We start from the raw sequence: 18311 nt of genomic DNA on the forward strand, positions 1-18311 counted from the left end.
TTAAGCAGAAGCTTCTATTTAAAATCAATTAATTTAAAAATAAAATTAGTGTTATTTAGTGGTTAGCAGAAGAGATTGTTTTTTAAATCGAGTCCTACTAAAAAGAGGTATGTGAGTAGGAAATATTTTTCCTTTCAGAACAGCTTTGTTATTTTTGTAAAAATCATTTTGTCGTAAAGTACCTAAAAATCACCCAAAATTCTACCCTCTAGTTCTCCACTGCTTGAATGAAATTCTTCCAACATCGCTCAATTTAGATACACACATAACATTACATAAATATGATAGTAGTGTACATACTGAGTTTCCCCCTTCCTGTTTGTTATGGTGTGGATGTTTTTCATTGTTGTTAAATACATATCTACATTACCTTTAATGGCTACCTAATTTCACATTGTTTATAAGAATTATAGTATATTTATATATTATTAAACCAGTTTCTTAATGGGAGATACTTAGGTTACTTTGTTACTTTCATCTAATGTAAAAATTAGGATACATTGTTGTATGTACTATATGATAACAACAATATAAAACAGCCAAGGTTATAGGAAAAATAATGAAAAAAGTACATACGAAGAGTAGAAATTTGGTTGTTTTTGGTGAAATTGATTTTTTTCTTTATGATTTACATAGTGCTTGGATTTTTCTAGTATTATTTTAAAGTTATGTTTTAATGATTAATAATGTCTATGTAATAATTAGGACAGAATTAAGAATTGAAAACCAAAACGAGATTACTGAATCAATTAAAGCACCTACCATATCAAACTAAATATATTCATCTTTTGTTTGAGGTCAGAAATGCCTACTTCTGCACTCTGTTGACTTGTCTAATCACTTTTTTAAAAAATACTGTATTTATAGATTTTTAGAGACGAGGGAAGAGAGGGAGAAGGAGAGGGAGAGAAATATGTGTGGGGTTGCCTCTTGCACACTCCCTACCAGGGACATGGCCTACAACCCAGGCATGTGCCCTGACTGGGCATCGAATTGGCAACCACTTGGTTCACAGTCCGTCAGTCAGTCCACTGGAGCCACACCAGCCAGGGCTATTTACTTTTCTATAAGGCAAGTTCATTTGAAACTCATGATAGTTTTGTCAAACTAGAGGCATTGTGCTAAGTCTGCAGATCTTATCACAACATCTTTTTGTTATAGCTTATCTTCAGTTCTTTGGAGATACATTACAGTCTGCTTGCATTAATTAACTATTAAGGGTATAAAATAACTTGTATTTCTATATCATTTCCTCTTCTGTCACCTAACAAAATTTTAAATTAATACTATGGTGTGTTTTTGTGCTTACATTGGTTGTCAGAGTGATATTCTGGTCTTGGTTACATCTTGGGCTGTGGGGGGCATTAAAACATTACCAAAATAACTGCATTTATTGCATAGACATTTCAAACATAGAAAAATAGTAACATAGGAAACTATTTGTTTTACAGATGTTCGGTTACTACTTAATAATGATAATCTTCTCAGGGAAGGAGCAGCCCAGTAAGTATTATATATTATATTAACATAATGAAAATGACTTAGGAAAAATATTTTAAAAGTGAATTTTAAGCACTAATCCCTGGAATAGATATTGGCACATCAAGCTCAAATATATAGAATTATACGTATGTACTAGGCTAGAGGAGAAATTTTTTATCACAGAGAGACATAAAGACACAATTGTATCATGAAATTCTCTACTCATTGTATGTTTGGCAGTGGCTTAAATACTTTTTTGCCCCATTTTGACTTTTGCAAAGTTGGATAAAATTGTTGTTAGAAACTTAGATATTTAAAATTATAATTACTTTTATTTTTATGCAGGTTTTACTTTTTATTATATGTTTGACCCTAATAAGGAATTTTGAGGGTCATGAGATTTTATTCATCCATAAATACCTAACATAGTACCTGACACATAATTACTTGAAAATATTTACCAGATTTGTGAGTGATTTAGAGAACAAGGCAATTCTAAATCCCAACACATCATCTTTGAACTGATGACCAGAATCATTACTTTGCCAAAACTATCTTAGGATTTCAAAGAAATTATTGATTCTCTTCCCGCAGCCACCTTCCAAAATAAGATCTAAAGACCCATCTTTTAGGCTAACCAACTTGATTACTCATTTGAAAATGGTGAAATGGAACAGATTTTTAGGTGCTTACAAAGAGTGTTTAGTATCTAACTACCTTTATCCTAGTACTATCCAACATGTGAAATCCTAATTAATGAGGGAAATTTGCTCTGATTCTGTATTTGTAGCATTTGAAGCCTTTATCAAGTCAATCTGATTTTGCTTCTGATTAAATTCTTGTTATTTTCAATAGCAGTTTTTACTTACTATTTTTTTTTTACTATGGGAAAAATATACATAATATAAAACTTATCTTTTTTCATTTTATTTTTTAATTACAGTTTATTATTTTGTTTTAATTTCAGATGCACAGCATAATGGTCAGACAATCATATAATTTGCAAAGTGATCCCCTCTATATTTCCTGTACCTGCCTGGGCACCGTACATAGTTATTACAGAAGTGTTCACTATGTTCTCTCTGTTGTACTTTATATCCCCACAACTATTTTGTAACTACCATTAAAATTTATCTTTTTAACCACTTTTAGCTTTACAGTGCTCTGGCATTTAAGTACATTGACATTGATTGTTGTATAATCATTACCACCATCTGTCTACAGAACATTTCTCATTATCCCAAATCAAAACTCCTTACCATTAAATAATAATTTCCCATTCTCCCCTCCCCCAAACCTGCTAGGTGCCAGGCATTGAGCTTGGTGCTTTCAGTGATATTAGACCCAACCTATCTTCTCGTGTATTTTGTTCTTCCTCGTCCCTCTAATTGAAATACTCTTCCCCCCTGCCCCGCCCATCCCTCCAACTTTTACAAGACCAGAGAGCCTACCCAGTATTTCAAGGCCATTTGTCAGTATAACATCCATTAGGAAATCACCCCTAATACTCTTTTCGTTTTAACCCTCAGCAGAATTTAATTTTTAAAAATACATATTCTCCATGGTGCTTTTTGGTCATTCTCTTATGTATTTTCTATAATACTTCATCTTATATTTATGTTTATCTATTATCTTCTATTCAACTGCATAAGCCCTTTGATCCTAGGATCAGTCTGATTACTCTTTGCTCTCTCACAGCACCTATTTTGTTTCCTGGTATGTGGTATACTGAATATATGTCTCAATAATTGGATATGAATCTTATGAAGGTCTAACCTATATTTTCAGAGTTTTGAGTGAAAAGACTAATTATATTAACTAATTTAATTTTCTTTTGCTAAACCTTGAAAGCTGGCTATCTTTCATCCATTTTAAAAGTATAAGATCAGTAATGGAGACTTACAGTTTTATTTAACTTGCCATGTGATTTATATTGACAGATGAATTGTTTGTGATTTTTAAGGGTATTAAATAATTTTAAGTAATTGCTCTTTCTCTTTTTTAGTGCATTTGCACAATATAACTTGGACCAGTTTACTCCAGTAAAAATTGAAGGTTATGAAGATCAGGTATGTTTCGTATAAACACAGGATCTGGCTGTTCTTTGTTTTGATTTTAATGGTTAATGTTACCCTATAAGAATTTGCAGTGGTATTAAAAAAAAGTGTTCTAAGATTTTAGAAAATAAATTGCTTTAAACCCACTTTTTTGTGTCTTTATAGGAAAAAAAAAAATCCTATAGTAATACAAAATCTAGGATATATAGTAGTAATATTTACACATAATTTGGTTGCTCTGGAATTCTACAGTTCGTCATGTGAGTAACTTAGCATTTAGTAATTGTTATATCTTTTTTTTCTGAAGTGCAAGTTAGAATTACTAAGCTAAGAAAAGCCACAAAAGGTAACTAGCATTATTAATTTTTTTTTTTTTGGTTTAGAGTTACTAATAATTGAACTATGATTGTATCAGTTAATATTGTGCTTGTGTGAAGAACAGTTTATATGAAACAACATTGCTGACTTACACAATAAAAGTGATTATGTTGGTTCATAAACCACAGAGCCCAAAAGAACTGGTAGGTAGAAGATAAAGAGAGAGTATAACAATTAGTTCTTAATGGCTAATAATATTAAAGCTTGTATTTGGCATTACTTAGTATGGAATATGTAGTCTTGTAGTTACAGAGGAAAAAGAGAGACTAGACATAACTAAAGGGAAAACATAGCTTAAATACAGAGCTATGCATATGTATATATACACATACATAGAAAGCTATACAGTGTTTCATTTTCTTAATCTCATAAATTTTTTCTCTCCAATGAGATTTTGGTTTTTGACTTTTTTTGTTTGTTTTTTAATGTTATAAAGAGAGCTTTATTGCACATCTTTGCACCTCTGGGCACATTGACTATTGTTTTCTTAAGATAAACCACTAAAAAAATTTGTCAAATCAAGGTAATGCATCTTTTTAAAATGTTGTATAGCTCCCAAACTCATTTTATAAACCTAGCATAATTTTAATATGTAAATCTTATAAAGATAAAACAAAGAAAAAGCAGACTCTGCAGTAATCTTACATAGGACTGTAGATTTAAGAACTTTAAATAGAAATTAACAAGTAGAATTCAGGAAATGAGGGGGAACCCCCCCGCCCCAAATCAAATTATCTTCTGGAGGGAAAGTCCGTTGTAGAACATTCATCCCCTGTGAGGGGAGTGTTCTACAAACCCATCTGTATCAAGTATCAACTGGTGGTGTTGTGAGAGGCTGTGTTTTGCTTCAGTGAATTTTTTTTTGAAGACTCTTTCAATAAATGTGTCTATTTCATGATGGGTGATTTATGAGTGCACCTGCCCACACCTCGCTGAGTGTTCAGCAGTTTTTGACCCAAAATGGCATGACCCACATGCTCCACCTTCCCTATTCACCTGATCTCGCCCAAGCAACTTTTTTTGTTGTTGTTTGCATGGATGAAAAAAGTCCTCAAAGGGAGACATTCTGCTGATATGAAAAAGGTGAAACAGCAGCAGAAGCACTAAAAGGCATCAAAATGGAGGAGTTCAAAACTGTTTTGAGCAGTGGGAAAGAAAGTCTTGATAGGTGTATTGCATCAGATGGCAAGTACTTTGAAGGTGACTGAAGTTTAAACACTTAAGGATACCTACACAATTTTTTATAAATAAATTGTTTTTTGGGGTCCTTCCTCATGTATTAAAAAAGTAATATGCCATCACTAAATAGAACTTATTTACTGGGGTGTAAGAGTGGTTCTATGTAAGGCAATATATTGGTCTTACTTTTTCCCCCAGTGGTTCTGATTTAGCGTGCTATCAGTTTGCAATCTTGGTCTGCGTCTTAAACCTCTTTACTACGTCATAAACTTTGTGACAGTTTGTATACTTGAACTGTTTGTCACACTCACTGGTTATGTTCTGTTCAGAATTTTCCAGCTTTTGGAAGGCACACATTTTCTAGAGTCTGTGTAGGTTTACAACTCCCAAAAGTACTTATAACCCTGCCTTGGAGGGCCTGTTTTTCCCCCAGAACTGATGTTTGCAGAGTGCATTATCACACATAAAAGTTTAGTTTTAAAGTTTTGTTCACTAGAGCTTGCTCTTACTTCAGACATAATAAAATCCTTCCCAAAACAAATTGCTGTCTTAGAGCCGCTGCACATATATAAGGAACAACTTGTGATTACAAGAGTTCATTTAACAATCACATTTATAATCTCAAAGCCAACAGTTTTTCTTTCTGAACCATGTTCACAAACTGATCAAAGCAATCAGAGGGACTCTTTATTGACCACCAAATCAAAGAGAGAAACGTTACGATACATCAATAGACAATGAAAAGGAATTTGAAAAATCCAGCAGCTAGTTCATTACAAGAACTCTAAGTAAAATATGGACATAAAAATATGTCTTAAATATAATAGATTGTAGTTTATGATAGTACTCTTGGTTTTTGTTAAACAAACACAAATAACAGTTAAAATAGAAAATTAGCCAGGTATATCTACTATTTCTAGTAAATGGAGATGTAGCAAATACAACAAGAGAATGAGAACTTTTAAAGCTTTAGAAGAGAAAAACTCATAGGTGACATGATTTATATATTTGAAAACACTGAGAGACTTTTGTAAATGTAACCACACATCCAAAACCTACTAGGTTTAAAATAATTCCCTGAGATGGCTGAATTTAAGGTAAGTATACAAAACTCATTAGCTTTCTTCTTTTATAGCAAGTATGTACTTGAAAGCAGAAATGGTTGGAGGGGCTCTAGTTCCACTTTAAATATTGGTGAAATTACACATTAACCTAGGAATAATCTTGACAAAAAACAATAGGATTATGAAGAAAATGGTTGTCTTCTTGAAACAAAAAATGGGATCTGAACAGTGGAAAGGCACATCACATTTCATTTTGAGGTAGAAAATTAAATTATTTAAAAATTAAAATAGGAATTTAATATAGTTTGATTATAGTCCTGATAGTTTTTTTAATTGGTCAGAATTTTTATAAGGTTTATGTGAAAAAATAAATGCTAAAAAAAAACCAGGAAGAAATGTAAAAAGAACAGAAAGAGTGGTGAGAGAATTGCCTTACTAGATAACACAAGATCCTTTACAACCAATGTACAAGGTCTGTGTGGAAAAAGTCCAGCCATTGTTAATATAATGAGAACAGTTTGTATGACATTGATGCAGCTAAGGAGAGTGGACTGGAATGCGCATGCATGAACAATGACAACTTCACTGTACTAGTCAGTGGGAGTGGTAGATGCCATTGAGTGAGCATGTGTATTGTGTGGCCATTGCTGTCAGAATGACTGAGTAGGTAAAGCAATGAGTCTGCATCAAATTTTGTGTTAAGCTTAAATGTGCCTCCGCAGAAACTATTTAGATGATTCAGAAATCTGCCGCAGCTATGGGCAACTGGTGACTGGTGGCTTCATCATGACAATGCACCCACTCATACATCATGTCTCTGCAGGGTTTTTTGGCAAAACATCAAATCACTCAGGTGACTCAGCCCCTCTACAGCCCAGAATTGGTGCCCTGCGACTTCTGGCTTTACCCACAACTAAAATAACCTTTGAAATTAAAGAGATTTCAAACCATCGATAAGATTCTAAAGAATACAATAGGGCAGCCAACGGTGATTGGGAGAACTCTGTGAGGTCCCAAGGTGGCTACTTTGGAGGGGACTGAGGTGTCATTGTCCTGTGTTTCTTGTATCTTGAATAAATGTCTCCATTTTTCATATTACATGGCTGGACACCTTCTGGACAGACCTCATATACTTAAATAAGGGTGGTATTACATAAAGTTGAAAGATCAGTAGAGCAGCATGTTTAGTCCCAAAATACATGAAAATTTTTATTCATTACAAGGTTATAATTTCAATAGACATATAATAAAAGATTTTTTAAAATTGATTTAGACAGCAAAACATCAATCTGTTGTTCCACTGATTAATGTATTCATTGATTTTTTTTAAATTAATAAATCATGTTTATTCTGTTACAGTTGTCTCAATTTTTCCTTCTTTAGCTCCCTCCACCCATCTTCCCCTACCCTCTGTTCCCACAGTCAATTCCCACACTGTTGTCCATGTCCATGGGTCATTCATACATGTTCTTTGTCCAGTCCCTTCCCCTTCTTTCCACCATTGCTCTCTTTCCCCATCCCCTCTGGTCACTTTCAGTCTGCTCCATGTTTCCATGCCCATGGTTTATTTTGTTCATTTTGGTTTTTTTTTAGAATAGATTCCACTTATAGGTGAGATCTTATGGTATTTGTCTTTCATCAACTAGCTTATTTCACTTAGCTTAATATTCTCCAGTTCCATCCATGTTGTCACAAAAGATAAGAGTTCCATCTCTCTCCTTCCCTCCCTCCTTTCTTTTTTCTTTTCTTCTCTTTCTTTCTTTTCTTTCTTTCTTTCTTTTCTTTCTTTCTTTCTTTCTTTCTTTCTTTCTTTCTTTCTTTCTTTTCTTTTCTTTCTTACTTAATACAGATTGATTTTATTTATTTTTTTCAATGTCGAAGTTAATTATAAAATATTTAAAAAATTAAAACCATTATAAATTCTCAGCAATTAAACAACATGACACCAGCTCAGAAATAATCAAGTAGATCCATGAAATACAATGAGCATTCTAGACACAAACATATATATCTAACAATGTAATATATGATTAAGTTGACATTTCAAATCAATGGGGAAAATTAGGCTTATTCAACAAATACGGTGCATGGAACACTGTTACCTGAAATAAAAAATATAGAGCCCTATTTCACACATTATACAAGAAATATTCAGGAGTTAAAAATCAATATGTAGAATCTAAGGAGTTTTAGGAGAAAATATAAACTAATATTTTTCTTACCCTGAAATAAAATATTCAAACCCAGAAGCTATAAAGTAAAATATTGACTGACTATATTAAACATTTAAGACTGTACAGTAATGTACATATAAAAAAGGTTAAAGGACAAGTAATAGAATAGGAAAGAATTTGCAACACGTCTAAAAAAGGATTAATGGATTCTTCTGGTGTTTTTGGAGGGGGAGAATTCTACAAACATTTAATAAAAAAATGGATTAAAAAAATACCAAAAAGTCATTTAAAGTTTTTTAAAGATAATAGAAATAGGTAAGAAATATACAAAACCAGATTTAGTTTCAACAAATCATGAAGAAACAATTAAAAATAACACATCATTGATAACATCAAGTATTGGCAACTGTGAAAGGAATGGGTATTCATAGACTCTTTTTCTTCATCTGAAAGCAGTTCCTTTAGCATATTTTGCAATGCTCGTTTGGTGGAGATGTATTCTTTTAGCCTTTTGTCTAGGAAACTCCTTATTTCACCTTCCATTTTAATTGAGAGCCTTGCTGGGTAGAGCAGTCTTGGTTCAGGCCTTTGCTTTTCATAACTTGGAATATTTCTTGCCACTCCTTTTTGGCTTGCAGTGTTTCCGTTGAGAAGTCAAATGCTAGCTGTATTGGGGCTACGTTAGATGTTATTACCTCTTTCTCTCTTGCTGCCTTTAGCATTCTCTGTTTGTCTTTGATATTTGCCATTTTAATGATGATGTGTCTTGGAGTGGGCCTCATTGGGTGCCTCTTGAATGGGACCCTGTGTGCTTCCTGGATTGTGTGCCTTTTTCTCTCCTCCAAGGAGGAAAGTTTTCCATCATTACTTTTTCAAACAGGTTCTCTATCGCTTCCTCATCCTCTTCTCCTGGTATCCCTATCATACGGATATTACCTTTCAGGTTGTCCTGCATTCCCCTCTTCGTTCTTTTTGAGTCTTTTTTCATTTTCTTGCTCTTTCTGGGAGCTTTTTTCTACCTTTTCCTCCAGCTCGCTGATTCAATCCTCTGCTTCATCCAGCCTGCTTTTGATACCTTCTACTGTGTGCTTCAAATCAGAAATTGTATTCTTCATTTCCTCTTGTCTCTTATTGATAGTTTCTACGTCTGTTTTCATGCTGATACAGTTTGCAGTAAGTTCCTCGTAGTTTCCCTGTAGTTTTTTTGTAATTCTCTCTGAGCTCACTGAGCTCATTGAGCTTCCTTAGAACTGTTGTTTAGAACTCAATATTTGATAGTTTACTTGCCTCTATTTTATTTAGTTCTCTTTGTGGGGATTCCTCCTTTCCCTTCGAGTGGGGGGTGTTTCTTTGTCTACCCATTATTTCTGGGACTCTTCTTTTTTGCTTCTGCTTCTTAAGTTGATCTGTCTTGATTTCCTGACTTTGCGGTGTGAACTTCTGTGGTAGGAGGCTGCTGTTCTTTACTTTCTGGATCTGCCTCTGATGATGTCAGATTTTGTCCCTGCCTGATCTTAGGCAGTCTTTTGCAGACTTCCAGGAATCTACTGTCTGTGGCTTTCTCCTTCAGCTGTTAATCTAGTCACTCTGCACTCAGCAGGGTGCCTTAGATAGCACGTGAGAGGATGGAATCCCACCTGGGGTTTGGGCTATTGGGTCCTCTGATGCTGCTGCCACTCGGGGGAGTTGTCTCTGCCTGAGCAAGATGGCTGCTGCCATATGGGGGATGAGTCAACACCGAGATCTCGCCAGCCACTCGCAGTTCTCTCCCCAAAGCCTCCTTCTCCAGTCTCTCCTCAGGTATCTGTAGCCCACTCTGCCCCTGTCTTTGCCAGAGGCCACGGTAAGTGGCTGCAAATAAAAATTTATGCTGTTTAAATGGTTCTTTGTGTCTCCAGCCGCCAGTCTCTGGCAGAGAGCAAGTCTGATGCTTTTCTCAGCTGGCTGTTTTCTTTGTAGTTTTTGGGCTCTGATGCTGTAGGCTAGAGATCTCCGCTTTTGGTTCAGACCCTGCTCTTCTCAGGGGGATCCAACTGGCCGTTTCAATATCCTTCTGGTGCTGCCTCCTGTGGGCGCCCCGCCTGCCTTCTTGAGTCCCCACCACACTCTTTACCAGTTAGATTGTGCTAAAGCTGATTCTTCTGTCTCCTACGTTACAAGGCTTCTCTCTCACTGTAGTTGTTTGTTCCAGATGATTTCTCCACAATTCACTTGCAAGTCCTGGTTGGTCCTGGGAGGAGGTCAGTGTGCCTTCCACTCACTCCTCTGCCATCTTGATTCTCTCCCATTGATTAATTCTTGCATGTGCAGTGGCTGGACATGAAACTGCCACTGTGGCGTATAAGGATGATACTCTAACCAACTGACCTGGCCAGGCCTAATAAAAGATACTGGCACAACTGATTTCTATCAAGAAATAGTTAATTTGAATCTGTCTCATACACTATAAAATAAATTTCTGGTGGATTAAAATTTGTAAAATGACCAAAATTCTAAAAAGAGCCCTGGCTGGTCTGGCTCTGTGTGTTGAGCGCAGGCCTATGAACCCAAAGGTCGCAGGGTTCAGTTTACCATCCAGGCATATGCCTGTGTTGTGAGCCAGGATCCCAGTGGGGCGTGAGAGAGGCAACCAGTTGATGTTTTTCTCACACATCAATGCAGCTCTTCTCTTTTACCCTCTCTTCTCCCCCCTCTTTAAAAAAAAAAACTTTTTAAATAAATAAAAATAAAAATGTACAAGATAGGGGAAGGGAGACCATCTTAAATAAGACAAACTGTAAAAGATGGTATTTTGCTAATAATAATAATTTTAACTGTAGAATTAAATACTTTAAAGCACTCCTTAAATTAACGAGGGAAAGAAACCAAAAATATTAAAGGATATTTGTAGGATTATTGACTGAAAAAAATTTAAAAGGATATGTTCTGTGTTTTTATGATTTACATCAAAGAGATGGGTAAGTTCTGTCACAGGTACACCAAAAATTAGGAGAGTTACAAGAGAAGGAAAAGGGTAATTTTCAAAATAAAGCACAAAATGGTGAAGTTATGCATGTGTAATATAAATGTATGTAAATGAATAAATAAATTTCAAAAAATATGGAAGTCAACCGAAAATAACTGTCAGTGATTAGCTTATAAAAACAGGATGGAGGCACTTCACAGTGGATGAGATCGTGGCCCCAGTAGCCATAGGACACACTGAAGAAGAGTTTTACTGGATTAAAACCATTCTTGTCAGTGTCTTCATTGAAGGTTTTTATCAGTTCCTTAGATTTGTGGAGCTGCGGACTAACAACAGAGGTAGTAAGCTGTTCAGTGTTCTCAAAGAAAAACTGACCTCAACAATGTATTAGAGATATTTTTTGTACTGGGAACTGGAAGTTAGTTGTGTGAAATCAGATTCATGAACCAAGCTGAATGAGGGTAGCCTCACTGTCTCTATAGTCTACTCATTTGAAGTATTATAGTTGTGTCATAAGGTAAACCAGTTGTTTGAAGTAGACTTATTTTATAGTTTTCAGTAGAAAGTTTAAGTGGATGTATTAATATTCATCTTTAATTTAAGTACTTTAATGCTATTGAATTCTTTTTTCCAAAAACAATTGAAGGTATTGATAACAGAACATGGCGACGTGGGAAATGGAAAGTTTTTGGATCCAAAAAACAGAATCTGTTTCAAATTTGATCACTTAAGAAAAGAGGCAACTGATCCAAGACCATATGAAGCAGAGAATGCAGTTGAATCATGGAGAACTTCGGTAGAAACCGCTCTACGAGCTTATGTAAAAGAACATTATCCAAATGGGGTCTGCACTGTAAGTCATCAGTGTGTACCTTTTTCTTTTGTCTTATATAAATATGACAGTGTTTATATGATCTCCTGAAATTTACAGTAACTTGCAAAACTGACATAACTTGCCATTCTTTTTTTCTTGAAGTATTTTTGAGAATGTTTACTATTTTTCTCAAGATATTCTAAATAGTAGATATATTATGATAGCCCCAAATGGAAAAATTTGGTACCTTGAATTAAATTCAAGTAGGAATTCTCATACAAGGGACATGATTATTATGTGATTCTTTAATCTCATGTTTAGGCCTCTTTTCAATAAACTTAGATCAAACTTTTTATTAAATTACAAGATCTTAGAACAAATAAAAATATTGGAAATCATGTCCTCATGTGTTTTAGAATAAAATTTCTTAATGTTCTTTCATAGGTTTAAGCTATTTTTATGTTTTCCGGATGAAGTATGTTAGAAACTAGGAGGGCTTTCTTTTTCCTTTCATAAGATGGTTTGTACTCAGGTTTTTTAGTCCCCCACAGTTTGTTTGTGCTTCTATGATCTCCATAGCCAGAGTAATCTTGAAATGCCAATCAGATCACGAAATCCTGTGCTTAAAATCCTTCACCGATATCCCATTGCACTTAGGATAGAGTCTACGCTTCTGAACATGGCTTTCAAGGCCCTATGGAACTGGCCTCTGCCTACCTCTCCAACCTAAGGTGACCGTGTATCCTGGTTTATACCTGCTATCCCAACATAATTATTAATACTACCCTATTTCATCCAGCAGTTTCCTGGTTAAGACAAGAATTCATATGGTACTCTTAAGTATCTAGTTTTCAATAATTATTTGAGAAATATAGCGGCATAACCTCAGATACCTTATAAGTTCTTTGAATTATAACCTTGTTGATTATGATTATTTTGAGAGAATAACTAAAAAAATAAGGTGGTTAGGTTAAGTTAGTGTCCTTATTTGTTCCTGGGGGGTTGAAAGCCACAATTTAGTCACTACTTTTAAAGCAGTAGGCGGGAGATAAAATAACATCTTCATAGCATCATAGGCATTTTCTTAATAACCTTTCTTGGTTATAAGTAAATTAACTTTATTTGAATGCTTTTTTAAATGACTAGAGAAATTACAGTTCCTAAGATTGTGAAATAAACAAAGATAATCACAATCTAGGTCCAGTTTATATTTGCATAGAAACAGCCAGAGGGTATCTATATATTTACACCTCTCATGATAGTTGTGTTTGGAGTGAAAAGTATGGTATATCTAGAATGTTTATGACTACTTTGGAGTACAGTCAGTTTTACTAAGTAAATTTCATTTTATTCATTCTGAGTTCTTTATAATCAACTAAGAATCTGATTTATTCTACGTGTTTGGGTATTATATGTTCCTGCCAAAGTGCTTACAATTTTCATTATTTTGTGGATGTTCAAAGTTAGACTTTCTGTGGCCCTAAATTCACTCTTATGTCTGTTTTCTTTGCCATCAAGGTATATGGTAAAAAAATAGATGGACAGCAAACCATTATTGCATGCATAGAAAGCCATCAGTTCCAAGCAAAAAATTTTTGGTAAGTTAAAACTTTTGTGTATTGGGGACTTTTGACATGGTTATTTTTGTAAAAGATTCTTGCTCTATATCTTGCTTGTTTGTGATTAAGAGCAGTCTAAACATAATATAAAATTTCAGCCTTTTTATGATCCAGAGATTTCACTTCTGGGTATATATTTCAAGAAATCAAAACACTGATTTGGAAAAAAAAAAAACGCACCTCTGTTCATTATAAGAGTTATTTACAATAGCCAAGATACAGAAGATCCCCCAAGTGCCCATCAGTAGATGAGTGGACAAAAAAGCTGTGGTACATGTATGTAATGGAATATTACTTGGCCATAAAAAAGAATGAAATCTTACCATTTGTAACAGCAAGGATAGACCAAGAGGGTATTATTATGCTCAGCGCAATTAGTCAGGGAAAGACAAATACAAGGGGGTCCCGTAAAAAAAAAAACAACAACAAAATTATCTTCTGGAGGCTAAGTCTCTTGTACAGGAGCCCATCTGTATCTGTGTACTAGCTGGTGTTTTAAGAAGCTGAATTTGGCTTCAGTGAATTTTTTTTTTTAAGATTCTTTCAATAAGTTTGCCCATTTCATGATGGATGATTTACGAGTGCATCTGCCCACACTGCGCTGTGTGTTCAGCAGTTTTTGACCAAAACCACATGACTCCCCCCTGTGCCCCACTGTCCCTATTCACGCGATCTTGCTCTGAGCTACTTTTTGTTTGTTTGTTTGCCTGGATGGAAAAAGTCCTCAAAGGGAACCATTTTGTTGATGTGGAAGAGATGAAACAAAAAACAGCAGAAACACTAAAAGGCATCAAAATCAGTGAGTTCAAACACTGTTTTGAGCTGGGGAAGAAAATGTCTTAATAGGCATATTGCATCAAACAGAGAGTACTTTGAAGGTGACTGAAGTTTAAACATAAGAATAAATACATGATATTTTATAAATAAATTCTGGGGTTTGTTTGGGTCCCCCTTCATACCATATGATTTCACTTATGTGTAAAATCTAAAGAAAAAAATGAACATACAAAATGGAAACAGACTCATAGGCACAGAAAGCTAGAAGGGAGGGGTGTTGGGGGATTGGGTGAAAAGAAGTGAAGGGATTAAAAAGTACAAATTTGTAATTACAAAGTAGTTGTGGGGATGTAAGTAAAGCAGAGGGAATATAGTCAAAAATATTGCAGTAACTACATACAGTGCCACTTGGGGTACTGGAAAATATCAAGAGAAACACTATATAAAAATACATGATTTGTCTAACCACTAAGCTGTAAACTTGAAATCAGTATGAAATAAAATGGGGTGGGGGAACTTCAGCCTTTTGATTCAAGAACAGTATCTGCGCTATAATCAGTCTAATTATTAAAGGTAGCAGTAAATCCATTGATACTGAATGAAGAGAGAATGGGAAGAGTGTTGGGTGTTTTTAGAGACTAGTAAGCAGCATCCTAAGGGAATGTGTGTGCCTGCAAACAGATCAGTTGGAGGCCCATATGCCTATTTTGAGAAGAGATTGTTTCTGAATGAGACTTAAATGAGGGAAGAGAACAGAGGTAATTTTAGAGTGAAGATTTATGATTTCTTTTGTGAATTTTAGGGTCTTTGAAGTAGATTTTTCATGTGGATTGCCTTGTACCTGGTTGGCCAGTGTGAGGGAGTAGTGGAGTATTTTATTATACAGTGAGGCAAATTACAGTCATGCCTTACAAGGTTGTGTACAAATCGTTTGATTATTCCTTACAAAAGTAGTTCCCCAAAGCACTGACTTGCCATATTAATCTTTGATCTTTGACAAGTTGTTAGGCCTTTTTATTTTTAGACAAGACTGTTTCTGAGGTATCTTCTCTTACAAAATTCTGAGGCTCTCCAAGACTTTATTAAGTTCAGAATTAAATCCTTACCTTTACACCCCCTTTTTAGTTAATACATGCTATTGTTAATTATTTACCTTTTAAGTATATTAGTCTTTGACTTGTTAACCAGGTTGGTGGTAGTGCTCCTGAGGTATAAGTAACCCCTATGGACCAATTTGGTCTGTGGCCCAAGCTCGCTGCACTACTTAACCATCTAGAAATAAATGCAAGTTTACAAGGTTAAACAGGAACATTTGGAAGAATGCAGATACATTATCACTGAGAGAAAATCAGTTCCATGTGTAAACATAGGCCTTAATGACAAGCTACAATCACTCAAAGATTCTGGTGTAGAAAGTTACTTTTACGGACTTAATGTAAAGGAATTTTCTCCATTTTAGGCTTAAAAACTTGTTCCATTAATCTACTAGTACCCTAAAGAAAAAATCACACAAAATCACTGTTAATTTATGCTCTTTGTGCCAGGATATGTATAGTAAAATCAATCTTGTTGAATTTATATAAGGAAAAAATTCTTGTTACTAAGTTTTACCTTAAAGTATATTGGAGATATTTTAGTAAATTTACTACCAGAATTTATCATATATAATATGTTCTTGTGTATAGTGAGCATCCAAGTTTTTGGCCCAAACTTTCAGGGAAAAAAATCTTTCATTTTAATTTTTTAATTCAATTTTTTATCTATTTGTATTTAGAACTGATTATCATATTTCAGGGTATTATTTTGCATATGGATATCGCTATTGCTTTCTAGAGTTACGCTTTTAATGCATAAGCATAAATAAAGAATTAAAAACTTTTATATATACAGAATTAGTACTACCCATTTATAATGTGCATCCTTATTTTAAAATTTGGGTAAAAAGTGTACATTACACATGACAAAATACTGCAATTAGTTTTCAAAAATATAATTAATTTGAGCTTTAACGTATTTAAAGTGAAGATAATGTCTGTTCTTGAGTTTTCTGTTCTCACTATTTCACTTTATGTATCTGAATATTTTTTTCCCTAGAGTACCACTATGAATATTATATCATTGAAGTTAAAAATGATTTCCACTTTTTGGAAAAGAGAAAATTTATGATATTCCAAAGCTCTAAGCATGCATATTACAATGATCTCAGTAAAATAGTAAAGTCTAAGTATTTTGGTATATAGAAATACTCTTTAATTCATCAAAAGTAGAGAAAAACAAAAATCAGAAAATACTAGTCATGGATGTTCTGTAGATTTCACTAGGGACAGCCTCTTCTTGGTCTCTACTGTTTCCCTAATGTCTAGCAGTATGGGGGACTTAATAAATGTTTTTTAAATGAAGACATTAGTAATAACAGCATTAATAGACGGGAAGGGAAGAATGAAATTAAAGGCTAGGACATCGTGACTATTTACATCATTGATGAAAGGGTACTATCTACTCAGCATAATTTACTATTATGGTATAATAATGTCTTTGGAGTGTCCTTTGAAATAGTTTCTAAGCCTTGGCCACTGTGGCTCAGTTGGTTGGAGCACTATCCCATAAACAAAAAGGTTGCAGGTTCTGTTCCAGTGAGGGCACATGCTTAGGTTGTGGGTTCAGTCCCTGGTTGGGGGCTTGTGCAAGAGGCAACCCATTGATGTTTCTCTCCCTCTCTTCCTTCTTACCCGTCTCTCTAAAATCAATAAGCATGTCCTCAGACGAGAATAACAAACGAATAAATAAAATTTTAAAAAATGAAATAGTTCTCAAATTGATCTCATTACTTGATTTGGAATTTCTTTTCACAATCAGTGATATACACACATTGTCTTGATACTAATACCTAAATAAAAGGAATAACTTCTTTTGGAATCATGAAATAAAATGAATAGACCTAGGCTCCAACTGAGCTTCTGTGGATAACTTTGGATAAGTCACTAAAAGTCAAGATATGTTACACAATTCTCTTTTATTTTGTACAACATGTACATTGTTTTAATAACAGGACTTTTCAAATGTTAAGTGTTAACTTTGGGTATGAGGGTATCATCATTCTGTAGATTTTCATGATTGATTAGAGTGGAAGAATATCAAAGAGAACCCATAAATAATTTTATACCAAAGCAAGTATAGAGATCTTTTAACCCTGTGATTATTTTAGGAATGTATACTGTCGCAGGGAGCGCCATGGTGGAGCGTGGGGCTCCTGAATCTGAGAGTCACTGTCTGGAGGCAGCTGAGGAGGGAACAGACTCTGGATCCCACAGAGCCTGTCCCGTGGTTGTCACAGATGGGGGGAATAAACATATTGTCAGAAACACTTCTCTGTTTGCCAGGAGAGGGGACATGGCTCTTCCCACTGGGGGAGAAAAGGCCCTGAACCCCCTTGTCCAACGGCTCTTGTTGAGAACCATATGCACAGGGGTATACATTCAATGTGAAAAGGCTATGTTTACAGAAAACAAATAGAGATCATGGATAACAGTTGAAGGAACACAAGAGATCTGCCTCAGGTTAGGGTCTATTAATAAGGTAAATCTTACCAGTATGAGCCAGTTATCATAACTTTAGAGGAAAGAACAAAGCATGCTTAGAGGAACTTACTTGTAGGCCTGATTATTCCCAGGAACTGCTGGATTCAGTTTAGAGCTGTACCTGCCTTTAGTATTGTTTCAAGCCTGAGCCAGGCGGGCAGGGCAGAGCCAAGAGATAAGGAGACTGCTTTCAGATAGAATGAGGGCTCTGGCCTTGTCCTAGC

General features: G+C 34.8%; 1 protein-coding gene across 1 annotated transcript in view; it reads left to right on the plus strand.

Annotated features, from left to right (window-relative positions):
* The window catches only part of CAPZA2 (capping actin protein of muscle Z-line subunit alpha 2), a 58123-nt gene that overhangs the window by 27846 nt on the left and 11966 nt on the right, over positions 1-18311 (plus strand). Inside the window, exons 3-6 of the mRNA XM_054564244.1 lie at positions 1452-1503; positions 3488-3551; positions 11946-12152; positions 13632-13711. Coding sequence (XP_054420219.1) covers positions 1452-1503; positions 3488-3551; positions 11946-12152; positions 13632-13711 — 403 coding nt within the window. The remainder of the gene's footprint in view (positions 1-1451; positions 1504-3487; positions 3552-11945; positions 12153-13631; positions 13712-18311) is intronic.

This window comes from Pteronotus mesoamericanus, unplaced genomic scaffold (assembly GCF_021234165.1).
Source record: "Pteronotus mesoamericanus isolate MK-2021 breed Mesoamerican mustached bat unplaced genomic scaffold, CSHL_Meso_final scaffold_85, whole genome shotgun sequence".
Taxonomy (NCBI): domain Eukaryota; kingdom Metazoa; phylum Chordata; class Mammalia; order Chiroptera; family Mormoopidae; genus Pteronotus; species Pteronotus mesoamericanus.